At 36.4% G+C, this 11,822-nt stretch overlaps 2 protein-coding genes across 2 annotated transcripts; one reads left to right on the forward strand and one right to left on the reverse strand.

The window, feature by feature from the left end:
- The first annotated feature begins 6,980 nt into the window (after positions 1–6,980).
- Positions 6,981–9,447, forward strand: LOC141534068 (uncharacterized). Its single transcript, XM_074253209.1, has 3 exons — positions 6,981–7,507; positions 7,631–9,324; positions 9,374–9,447. The coding sequence occupies exons 1-3, from the start codon at positions 6,981–6,983 to the stop codon at positions 9,445–9,447; spliced, it is 2,295 nt and encodes a 764-aa protein (XP_074109310.1).
- A 130-nt stretch (positions 9,448–9,577) lies between these two features.
- Positions 9,578–11,822, reverse strand: LOC141534070 (uncharacterized). Its single transcript, XM_074253210.1, has 3 exons — positions 11,663–11,822; positions 9,668–10,056; positions 9,578–9,610 (listed from the first exon to the last, which is right to left on the reverse strand). The coding sequence occupies exons 1-3, from the start codon at positions 11,820–11,822 to the stop codon at positions 9,578–9,580; spliced, it is 582 nt and encodes a 193-aa protein (XP_074109311.1).

The raw sequence follows: 11,822 nt of genomic DNA on the forward strand, positions 1-11,822 counted from the left end.
AGCAATTAAATTAGCTAAATGTAATTTTGAAGCGATAAAGTAAAAACTATCATAATGATAGTAAAAATTATGGAATTATGTGAACAGTAAGCTAGGGAAAAACTCTGTAAATAAGGATATTGATTTCTTAATTAATAATAATGATAAAATTGTTGCTGATAAGAAGGATATTGCAGATAATTTTATAGATTTTTTTAGTAATGTTGGAAATAAACTTGCGAACAATCTTGGTTATCTAGAAGAAGTAAATATTGAAAGAACTGTAGAACCCAACTGTAATAGTATTTTCTTATCGCTAACAAATCAGACTGAAATTGAAAAAATTATTAATGAAATGAAAGAGAAATCAGGTGGAGTAGATAATATTCATAGTAAAGTATTAAAGTGCATTGCCAAAGATATTAGTTTACCTTTAGAATATATTTTTAATTTATGTATTAGTAATGCAATCTGGCCTAACGCGCTGAAAAAAGCTGATATAATACCAATTTTCAAATCTGGCAATAAACACCTGGCAACTAATTACAGGCCAATATCACTGATATCTAATTTAGCTAAAATATTTGAAAAAGTAATTTATGTAAGATTGTACGAATTTTCTATAAGTAATAACTTGATCTCAGATAAACAGATTGGATTCATGAAGAACAGAGGCACTGATGATGCTCTAGCTTTTGCTTCTAGTTTTATATACGATAATTTAGATAAGAATCGTGCATCAGTACTGGTTTTCTTGGATCTAGCCAAAGCTTTTGATACAGTAAATCATAAAATTTTGTTAGATAAATTGTGGCGCAAAGGAATCAGAGGTCTACCTCATAAATTGGTTGTAGATTATCTAACAGGTAGAGAACAATGTGTGAAATTAAATAATTGTTCTAGTGATTATAGATTAGTAAAAATTGGTGTTCCTCAAGGGACTATCTTAGGGCCTCTTCTCTTTATAATGTACATAAATGATATATTTAGTATTCTACCTCCTAAAGCGCTTGTATCATATGCTGATGATACAGTAGTTCTGTGTAGTGGATGTAATTGGTTGGTCGTTGCTGACCGTTTAACTGACTGGTTAAATAAGCTAGACCATTGGTTAAAAGGCAATCAGCTAACGCTGAATGTTGATAAATCTACTTTTATTAATTTTGGTTGTTCTACGGACAGTGTACCTAGTAATTTTCATTTGTTCATTAAAGATAGAGAGTTGAAAAGAGTTGAAAGTTGTAAATATTTGGGGATAGTTTTTGATTGCCATATGAAATGGAACATACATACACTAGTCACAAAAATTAAGGGATATAAAAAAAATTCCAAATTTTTTGGTGATTTTCAGCGAGCTGTAACTCCGAGGAAAATGATCGCACAGAAAAAAAAAAAAAAGCAAATTATAGCTCCAAGTGTCTAGTTTTTAGATATGACCATGAAAATTTTTGTCATCGTCAGGTCTGGAGAAATCCTAAGAAAACTACTGAAAAAAATTTTTCGAAATTTTTTTCGTCTTAAAAAGGTCTACGGGCTTCAAAAAAATTTTTCGATAGTTTCGTTTAAAAACTCTTTTAGTAAATTTAATACCCTTTAATTTGACGTAATCAAAAAGCCTGTACGATAATTTGCCGCGGAGTTATCGTCAATCAAAGCAAAAAGTTTTTTTGACTTTGGAAATCAATAACTCTGGAAATAATGACCGTATAGGAAATCGAAGGAGGGTTTTGAAAACTACACAATATTCTCTATAAGAGAACGTAAACCGCTTTTGAAGAAAAAATTTTTTTGAATTGAAAACTCGGACTGAAAAAAGACAAAAATTCGCATAATTAAGGATATTTGGATAACTTGGTATAACTTTGGATAAAATGGATGAACGAAGGATATCGTTGGTAATTTTTTAACTTCAAAGTGTCCTCTAAAATCCCTAAGAAATTCAAAGCGCTGCGATTTTTTGTTCATAGTGCCCAGAAGCTTCAAATTCTGTGTTTTCGCAAAAATCACCATTATGAGCAATTTTGTGATTTTTATTCATTTTTCCATTGAAAAAAATTTTTTTTTTCAAAATTCTTTATTTTTTCGATCAAAGAGATTGATTTTTCAAGAAATTTGAAAAAAAAAAATTTCAATTTTTTTCGAAAATTTTTTTCGAAATTTTTTTTATCAAAAATTTTTTTTTTTTTTATTTTTTTTTTTTATCGTCTTCAGAATGCTTCACTATTGTCAAAAAAAATTAACTCAATTTTTTCTGTCCGCTACAACTGCCTTAGTTTTAAATCTCATTTTTAAAAATTCAATAAAAACAAATTGATATACCCCCGCGGAGTTCGGCTTTTCCTCACACAAAACTTGAATTTTACGTTTTCTTTTTAGCCTAAATTCCTTACGTGAATTTTATGTAAGCTTTTCTTTGATAAGCACCTTTTGATATGCCTCGTCGACATTTAGCTGCCACAGATGTGGCTCGCATTGTTACCCTCCTTCAAGAGGGCTACAGTCAGGTGGAAGTAGCAGCTTCTATGGGAGTGAGCCAGTCCGTTATCAGTCGGGCCTATGCCCGATTTAACGCGACTCAAAGTTACGATCGTCGTCCGGGTCAAGGTAGACTACGAATCACTACCGAGCGTGATGATCGAGCTATCATTCGAGAAGCTCGTCGAAACCCTACTGCGCATGCCCACATGATCGCTCATCAATTTCGCAATCGTCGACAACGTCCTCCCCAACAACACATATCGGCATCGACGGTTCGAAATCGCTTTCGAGAGCAAGGACTACGCGCTAGACGCGCAAATCGCGTGCCTATGCTCACTCCACGACATCGCCGAGCCCGATTGGCCTATGCTCATGATCATCACCATTGGGGTCGTAGACAGTGGACCAGTGTATTATGGACTGACGAATCTCGATTTTGTCTTCATGGCAGCGATAGACGATCTCTCGTTTGGCGCCGTCGTGGAGAACGAGATCGGGATGGTTTTACGAGACCAGTTACAGCTTTCAATGGTGGATCAGTCATGGTGTGGGCAGGCGTGTCCTTCAATACCAGAACCCCGTTGGTCATCGTTCGTGGGACGTTGACTGCCGATAGGTACGTCGACGAAATTCTGGAGCCACACGTCCTGCCTATGCGCACACGCATGGGGGCAAGACGGTTCATTTTGATGCAGGATAATGCTCGTCCTCACACTGCAGTTCGTACGCGAACTTTTCTCCGCGCCAACAACGTAACAACGCTTAATCATCCAGCGATGAGTCCTGATTTGAACCCAATTGAGCATGTTTGGGACATGCTTGGGCGTCGATTGCGGCGAGACTATCCGCAACTGCACAATCTTCATCAGTTGACTCAAGCGTTGTTACGTTGTTGGCAAGGAATTTCGCAACGTGATATTCGACGATGCATCAACATGCAAGAGCGTTTACGAGCTGTGATTCGGAACAGAGGTGGCAATACACGGTACTGAGCAGTTACTGCCGTGCGTACAGAGGTCATTCGGCAGCTGCAAACAGGCAAACGCGCAGACAAAGACACACACACACACACACGCGCGTGTGTGTGAGAAGCGTAAATCCGACCGAGCAACCTCCACGTGGTACGCTTTGGGTAACGCTAATGCCGGCGGTAAAACAACAGTCGAAAAAATTGAGAAAATTTCGAAAAAATTTTCGAAAAAATTGAAATTTTTTTTTCAAATTTCTTGAAAAATCAATCTCTTTGATCGAAAAATAAAGAATTTTGAAAAAATTTTTTTCAATGGAAAATGAATAAAAATCACAAAATTGCTCATAATGGTGATTTTTGCGAAAACACAGAATTTGAAGCTTCTGGGCACTATGAACAAAAAATCGCAGCGCTTTGAATTTCTTAGGGATTTTAGAGGACACTTTGAAGTTAAAAATTACCAACGATATCCTTCGTTCATCCATTTTATCCAAAGTTATACCAAGTTATCCAAATATCCTTAATTATGCGAATTTTTGTCTTTTTTCAGTCCGAGTTTTCAATTCAAAAAAATTTTTCTTCAAAAGCGGTTTACGTTCTCTTATAGAGAATATTGTGTAGTTTTCAAAACCCTCCTTCGATTTCCTATACGGTCATTATTTCCAGAGTTATTGATTTCCAAAGTCAAAAAAACTTTTTGCTTTGATTGACGATAACTCCGCGGCAAATTATCGTACAGGCTTTTTGATTACGTCAAATTAAAGGGTATTAAATTTACTAAAAGAGCTTTTAAACGAAACAATCGAAAAATTTTTTTGAAGCCCGTAGACCTTTTTTAAGACGAAAAAAAATTTCGAAAAATTTTTTTTCAGTAGTTTTCTTAGGATTTCTCCAGACCTGACGATGACAAAAAACTTTCATGGTCATATCTAAAAACTAGACACTTGGAGCTATAATTTGCTTTTTTTTTTTTTTCTGTGCGATCATTTTCCTCGGAGTTACAGCTCGCTGAAAATCACCAAAAAATTTGGAATTTTTTTTATATCCCTTAATTTTTGTGACTAGTGTATTTCCGAACTAATGAAAAAATTCAAGTACTTTACCTTCCTCTTTTATAAATTAAAAAGTAATTGGTTAAACCCATCAGTAGTGTATCAAGGGGTACTACTCAGTCGATAAAACAGATTTGTGGGCTCGTATCCATGCTAATGGATATACATTACCGACTGTAGACTCGTGATAAGTATCATTTGTAGATTGGACGACCTGTTTTACCGACAGTAGGTGTTGCTTGCGGTAGATATGTATGGCATTATGGATGAGGTTTTTATCGAGGTTATAGGTGGCGCTGGTGGGGAATTCTGCCGCCATCTTACTATCCACCATTTTGAATCCGCCATTTGGCGGCTGCTATCTCGTGGCTGCTATCCGCCATTTTGATTCCGACATTTGGTGGCTGCTATCCGCCATTTTGAATTTGAGTTCAACATTTTGAGGTTAAAAAAGCATCCTCAACTATTAACCTGTCTTCGGCTCAGCCATAACAGATCAATAGTTCAGGATTACGCATTTGTAGTATGGTATATCCATGTTCTATATATTTAAAATGAAGTTATGTCAACTACTTGCGAGAAGGAATTTCACGCAACGCCATCTGGTGACAGCGTGCATTACTTCTAACCGCGTAGTAGATGACTCATTCTGTTCTAGAATTTTCTAACTGCGCAGTAGATGGCGTCATCAAACCGGTTTTGAGGTAGAGGAGTGGGGGTAACTGCGCAGTAGATGACGTCATCAGACAGGCTTGAACCTGTTCAAGGTTGCGTAACTGCGCAGTTTTCTTTGTTCTATTTCTAACTGCGCAGTAGATGACGTCATCAACCCGTTTTTGAGGTAGATGAGTGGGGGTAACTGCGCAGTATCCTCTGGCTATAAAAGCAGCGCGCTCAAGCCGTACTTCACAAAAACGAAGTACATGTCTCCAGTGAAACATCTCTCGTGATTAAACAGTATTCAGTGTTATAAAATATAGTGAAGTTCAGTGTTGTGAAGTACGCGAGTATAGTCCAGTGTACAAAAACTATTGTGTAGTGTACATAACCTTTAAAAGTGTATATAACTTATAAACAGTTACATAACCTTTAAAAGTGGATATAACCTATAAACAGTGTATATAACTTATAAACAGTGACATAACCTTTAAAAGTGTACATAACCTATAAACAGTGTATATAACCTATAAACAGTGTACATAACCTATAATATTGTGTAAGACAGTAGTGATTCTCGTTCCAAAATGACACAACATAACCTCATCGAGGCTCTCAAGAACTTGGTGGACACTATTGCAGTCTCACATGCTGATCTGTTGGGAGAGCAGCTCACTGATGAACATCGTCAAAGGTGTTTACGAGTGTGTGAGGAGACCATTGAATACTTCAACACAATATTACTGGATCCTGGAACAACAATTCAAGTGAGACGAAGTGTTCAAGCGCACATCAACCAACTCAACTGGTTTGCCGATCAGTTCTCCAGACTCGGTAACCAAGTTGTTGGTGGAGATCTCAACCAAGGAGTCAAATGGAAGGACTTGGAGAATGCTTTTGCTGGCAACATCCAGACTGGATGTGTTATCAATCAGCATCACAAAGATCCAGCAGCATTCCTCCAGGCCTCACGAGACACCATCATTAACAAGGTGCAGAGTGCCTTGAGAGATTTGGCAGGGTTGAAAGTGAATGTGGAATTCTTCTGCACATTCCGGAAACATCAACAAGATATTGAAGAGCGGAAATCTTTTATTACTAAAAGCCGTGAGATTCTCCCTGCCACATCTCTTCAGGATTGGTTTAGTCAACATGTCTACGACAAATTACTTCAAAGAATTGAAGATTTTGAGCATGAGGGTTCCGGATGGAGTCTGCTTGGACCGAACAGCTTGATGGTGACCATGTCACGATTCACACCAACCCAAGTTGGAAACTCTACCTTCGTCTGATTGCCAAAGGATATTGTCAAGAAGAATGCGGTTACGAACATCCAGAACAATGATGAGTTCTGCTTCCTGTGGTGTGTCAACGCTGCCTTGCATCCACCAGTATTGGTTCCAGGCGACCCTACAAGTTACCGTCATTTCAGCGTTAGATTAAACTATGAAGGTATTCAATTTCCAATTAAACTTGATGATGTACCAAAATTTGAAAAAATGAATGACCTTAGCATTAACGTATATGGCATAGATTCAGAATTCACGGGTAAAAAGTCTGAAAAAAGTACTATCATCGCGTTATATTTAAGTAACTTCGAGTCAGAAATACCGACAATTCATTTATTAATGATTAAAAAAAGTGTAAATTATACTGATAATTTAGATAATATTGAGTCAGTCTATCACTTTGCATTGATACATAATCTTTCTGGACTAATTAAAAGTCAAATAACTCTAGGTAGACATAAATTGTACTTTTGTGATCGTTGTTTGAATCATTTCAAATTAGAAAAATGTTATTTAGAACACCGAGCAGATTGTTTTAAATCTAACAAAGTCCGCATGGAATTTCCCAGTGAAAAAAATAAAATTTTGAAATTCAAAGATTTTAAGTCCAAAGATACTGTACCGTTTGTAGTTTACGTGGATCTTGAATGCACACTCGAACCCCCAGGAGATGATGAAAAGATAGTTCATAAACATGTTCCACACAGTATTGCTTACTATGTGCATTGCAGCTATGACAACACACTGTCTAGATTCCAATTAAACCGTTCTCCTGATTGCATCAACTGGTTCGTTAAACAATTAGAGTCGTTAGCTCTAGACTTTGAAAAAATTCTAAAGAATCTCATTAAAATGAAACCCCTAACCAGAGAGCAACACGATAGACACAACCAGGCAACTGAGTGTCACATCTGTGAAAAACCAATCACTTCTACGACAGATAAAGTCTATGATCATTGTCACTTTACCGGTAACTATAGAAACGCAGCTCATAAATCATGTAACGTTAATTATCAAAAATCTACAATTATCCCAATTGTCTTTCATAATTTATCCGGCTACGACTCACACTTCATAATTAAGTCCTTAGCTACAGTATTTGAGGGTGAAATTTCATTATTACCAATCAATAAAGAGCGTTACATTTCTTTCACAAAATCAGTTAAAAATACTTCAGTCTCTTTAAGATTTATTGACTCTTTTAGATTCATGGCCTCCAGTTTAGAGAAATTAGCTTCATACCTTGATGACAAAGACAAACAGATTACGCGACTACACTACCCTGACCCTGACAAATTTAAATTAGCAATACGTAAGGGTGTATTCCCGTATGAGTACATTGACAGCATTGACAGACTAGACGAGAGACAATTACCTAACCAGGAATCATTTTATTCAAAATTAACAAACTCAACTATTTCCAATGATGATTATGCTTTTGCTCAAGTAGTTTGGAACCAGTTTAAAATCAACACGCTTGGAGAGTACTCAGACTTGTATTTGAAGACTGACGTACTTCTCTTGGCTGATGTCTTTGAAAACTTTAGACTTAGTTGTTTCAAGACGTACAATCTCGATGCACTTCATTTCTATACTGCTCCCGGTCTATCAAACGCTGCAATGTTAAAGCATACTGAAGTAGAACTTGAACTGCTAACTGATCCTGAGATGCTTCTTTTCATTGAAAAGGGTGTTCGCGGTGGGGTGCGATCGATGTGTGCTAATAGACATGCTGAAGCTAACAACCGGTATATGGGCAAAGATTTTGATTCAAACAACCCCGAAAAATACCTGATGTACTACGATGTAAATAATTTGTATGGCGCAGCGATGAGTATGTCTTTACCCAAGGGTAAATTTGAATGGGTTGAAAATATAGATAATGTAGATCAGTTTTTCAATGATGATGAGAGTGTAGGCTACATCCTTGAAGTGGACCTACACTATCCTGAGAAATTACATGATCTACACAAAAATCTACCTTTATGCCCAGAACATTTTGTACCACCTGGCAGCAAACAACAAAAATTAACAACAACTCTGTATGACAAGTCTAATTATGTAATACATTATAAGAATTTAAAGCAATGTTTAGATTTAGGTTTAGTTCTTAAGAAAATACATCGAGTCTTGAAATTTGAGCAATCAGACTGGCTCAAATCATATATCGATAAAAATACTGAATGTCGAAAGCTTGCAAAAAATGAGTTCGAAAAGAACTTTTATAAATTGATGAATAATGCGGTTTTTGGAAAGACGATGGAGAATATTAGAAAATATAAGGATGTATACTTGAGAACAAAGTGGCAAGGTCGATACAATGTATCAGATTTAGTATGTAGACCAAACTTCCACAGCCTTACAATTTTTGATGAGGATATGGTTATAGTTGAATTAAAACAAGTAAGAGTTTGCTTCAACAAGCCGATCTATGTAGGGTTTAGTATATTAGATTTATCCGAAACTTATATCTATGACTTTCATTACAATTATGTTATGAAAAATTATGAAAAAGATTCAAAACTATTGTACACTGACACTGACAGTTTAATTTACCAATTTAATGTACCCAACATCTATGAAGACATCAAACGTGATATTTCAAGGTTTGATAACTCCGATTACCCACCCGACAATGTCTTCAACATACCTCTTATCAATAAAAAGGTTCTGGGACTCATGAAGGACGAGAACAATGGAAAAATCATGTCCGAGTTCGTGGGTCTCAGAGCCAAGCTGTACGCCTTCGAAATCCATGATCCTGAGAAGGAAAAAGATAGAATTAAGAAACGAGCAAAGGGTATCGGAGGATCAGCCTTGAAGACCATCACGTTTGATGACTTCAAGAAGTGTCTTTTTGAAAATGTATTGTTAAGAAAAGAGCAGTATATGATAAAAAGTAAAAAATATCTAGTACACACAATAAAGCAAGAGAAACTTGCTCTCAGTTGGGCTGATGACAAACGTCAACTCATTGAGGCAAGCACGGATACTGTGCCTTGGGGTTATAAAGGCTCTCTAGTTTTTAAGAAAAGAAAGATTGTAGATGATGAAAATAATAATAAGAGACAAAAAGTTTTGTAATATTAAAAACAATGTAAATATTGTTTTAAGGTTTTGTAAATAAAAACATTGTAAATATAATTTGTGTTTTACATATCAGATTTATTGATCCAACTATTATGCTTAGTATCAAAACCTAGCCATTTAACATAGTATTTATTTCCACGTTTTCTAATTACTTTTTCAACAAGATATACATCTGGATATTTGACTTTGCTGAGTTCTTCGTTGTAAAATACTCCTTCGATTGGTTGATCCTGATAGTCCACGAGCTTGTACGTCGTTGGATTCGTGTTCTGCACCGACTTGATGGTAAAAATCTCGGTTGTCCAGTTTGGCGTGTATCCTTTGTCAAAAACATGCTTGTACTTGCTGATTCGGACTTTGTCTCCAACTTTGAACTTCTGCTTCGATTTGACTTGCAGTGGTTGATATATATTTTCCAACAGTCGTGCCTCCTGAGCAGCGGTAACATCAACAGGTTTCATTTTGATGGTACTGTGTTTGGTGTTGTTGTAAGTATTCACCAAGTCATCAAGTATATCAGTCCACTTGTAGCTGCCACGAGCTGTAAATTCTCGCCACATTTTATTCTTGAGTGTTCTATTGAAACGTTCACATATGGATGCTTTGAGATTGCTGAATGTTGAATACAGATTTATCTTGTGCTGCTTCATCAGATCTTTGAATTCTTTGTTGTAAAACTCTTTACCCTGATCAACATGGAGATTCTTAGGTACACGACCTTGCTGGAGTACAGACTTCATAGCACTAGTGACATCTACACCACTTTTTGATTTAATTGGAACTGCCCAGGCATATTTAGAAAATATGTCTATGATTGTAAGCAGATACTTGTATCCTTTATTGACTGTCGCATATGGAATCATCTCAACCAAGTCAGCTTGCCAAGTCTCGTCGAGACCGCGGATGTCAACATGACGACGTTTATAGTTCCTGCGAGCTGGTTTGTGAAGCTCTTCAGCTATCACTGTCTTTTTGTCGTTCATTGAGTTTCTCAGTGAGATATTTGATATTATTTTGGTGAGAGGAAAGTACTGCTTTAACTTCCTCAATAGTTGTCTGCAAACTTCCCACAGCAGCTTTCAGTATTACTACTTCAGAGTATAAATGTGAAATAATCTCTTTCTGTTCACTGTCTATACTTTTATTCAGTTCAGACATCTGTCTCAGTACAAACTGCACTGTCGCCGCATCATGTTCATTTGAAGGATTACCGAGATTGCACAGCCTTTTATTCTCAATGTTATAGTTTCCATCAGAAGTTACATTGAAACCTCTACCAGCAGGGCCTCGTTGACCTAAGTCATTGTCCAGTGGACGTCCAAATATATCGATGCTCATGGTTGTGAACACTTTGACTGTCAGCGTGTGAATGATTTAATTTTTCAGAAGCTTTTAATATATAACTCCAGCCTCCCTAAGCTCTTCAATAATTGACATGATTTCATTCGTGTGACTTGGATTTCCAGCAGCTTGAGATGCCATAAGTAGTCGCAAACGATCAACTAGTTCATTTGGATCATCCCAGTAAACATAGTCCATTGGTAATCTCTGTTTTCTTGCAATCATATATTTTGGTAACCCTTTACCGAACTTGGTGATAAAATCAGCAATGTATTTATTGAACTTGATTGTTGTATCTTCATAAATGGTACGATTTGGATCATAATTTTTCCTATGAGCGTTGGTATGTTGAATTATGTCCAAGTACTTTTTCTTATCATCTGGGGTGATGAGTGCATCCTCTGGTGATTTTCTAAATAATAATTCCAACAACCCAGGAGTTATTGGATAATTTTTTTCTTTGACAGTTATTGTATCATTTGCAAATGAAAGAGGTGAATCACCCATATACATTTCACCACGTTTTCTGCGTACACCATATCTCATATCATTATCTTTATGTTTTTTACTTAAACGTTGTAGATAATTAGTGAGAAGAGGATTTCTACGAGCTGGAGTACTTGTTGATGGTGGTGGTTGAGTAATAGCAAGTGCTGTATTATCAAATGAACTTTCATCATCTGTTATTAAACTGTTGTATACTTCTGGATCATCATACAAAGATTTTTCAACCTCTTGTTTTTCAACCTGTGGTTTTTCTTCTTTTTTAATATTTTCCCCTTTCAACTTTGAAGATTCAACTATACTCTGGAGTGGTGTCACAATAGGCTTGAACATTTCCTCCATAGCTTTCTCAGCTGTATCTTTACCCAACTTCAACATCTTGTGCTCCCGTCGAATGGCATCACTGGCTTGAGATATCTGATGCAGAATATCTTTCTGCTTTGATATTTCTTCAGGCTTCAT

This window comes from Cotesia typhae, unplaced genomic scaffold (assembly GCF_013202065.1).
Source record: "Cotesia typhae breed Kobodo isofemale line unplaced genomic scaffold, CoteBio_Ctyphae scaffold_13, whole genome shotgun sequence".
Taxonomy (NCBI): Eukaryota; Metazoa; Arthropoda; class Insecta; order Hymenoptera; family Braconidae; genus Cotesia; species Cotesia typhae.

Excerpts from the sequence above, each read along its gene's own strand:
- LOC141534068 (XM_074253209.1), top strand. The coding sequence starts at position 6,981 with ATGGAATTTCCCAGTGAAAAAAATAAAATTTTGAAATTCAAAGATTTT. Across the intron at positions 7,508-7,630 it reads GACTCACACTTCATAATTAA|ATTCATGGCCTCCAGTTTAG; the intron begins GTCCTTAGCTAC and ends TGACTCTTTTAG. Across the intron at positions 9,325-9,373 it reads AGAGCAGTATATGATAAAAA|TTGGGCTGATGACAAACGTC; the intron begins GTAAAAAATATC and ends ACTTGCTCTCAG.
- LOC141534070 (XM_074253210.1), bottom strand. The coding sequence starts at position 11,822 with ATGAAGCCTGAAGAAATATCAAAGCAGAAAGATATTCTGCATCAGATA. Across the intron at positions 10,057-11,662 it reads TATTGTGACACCACTCCAGA|CTCGTGGCAGCTACAAGTGG; the intron begins GTATAGTTGAAT and ends GAGAATTTACAG. Across the intron at positions 9,611-9,667 it reads ATGTATATCTTGTTGAAAAA|CATAATAGTTGGATCAATAA; the intron begins GTAATTAGAAAA and ends TTTGATACTAAG.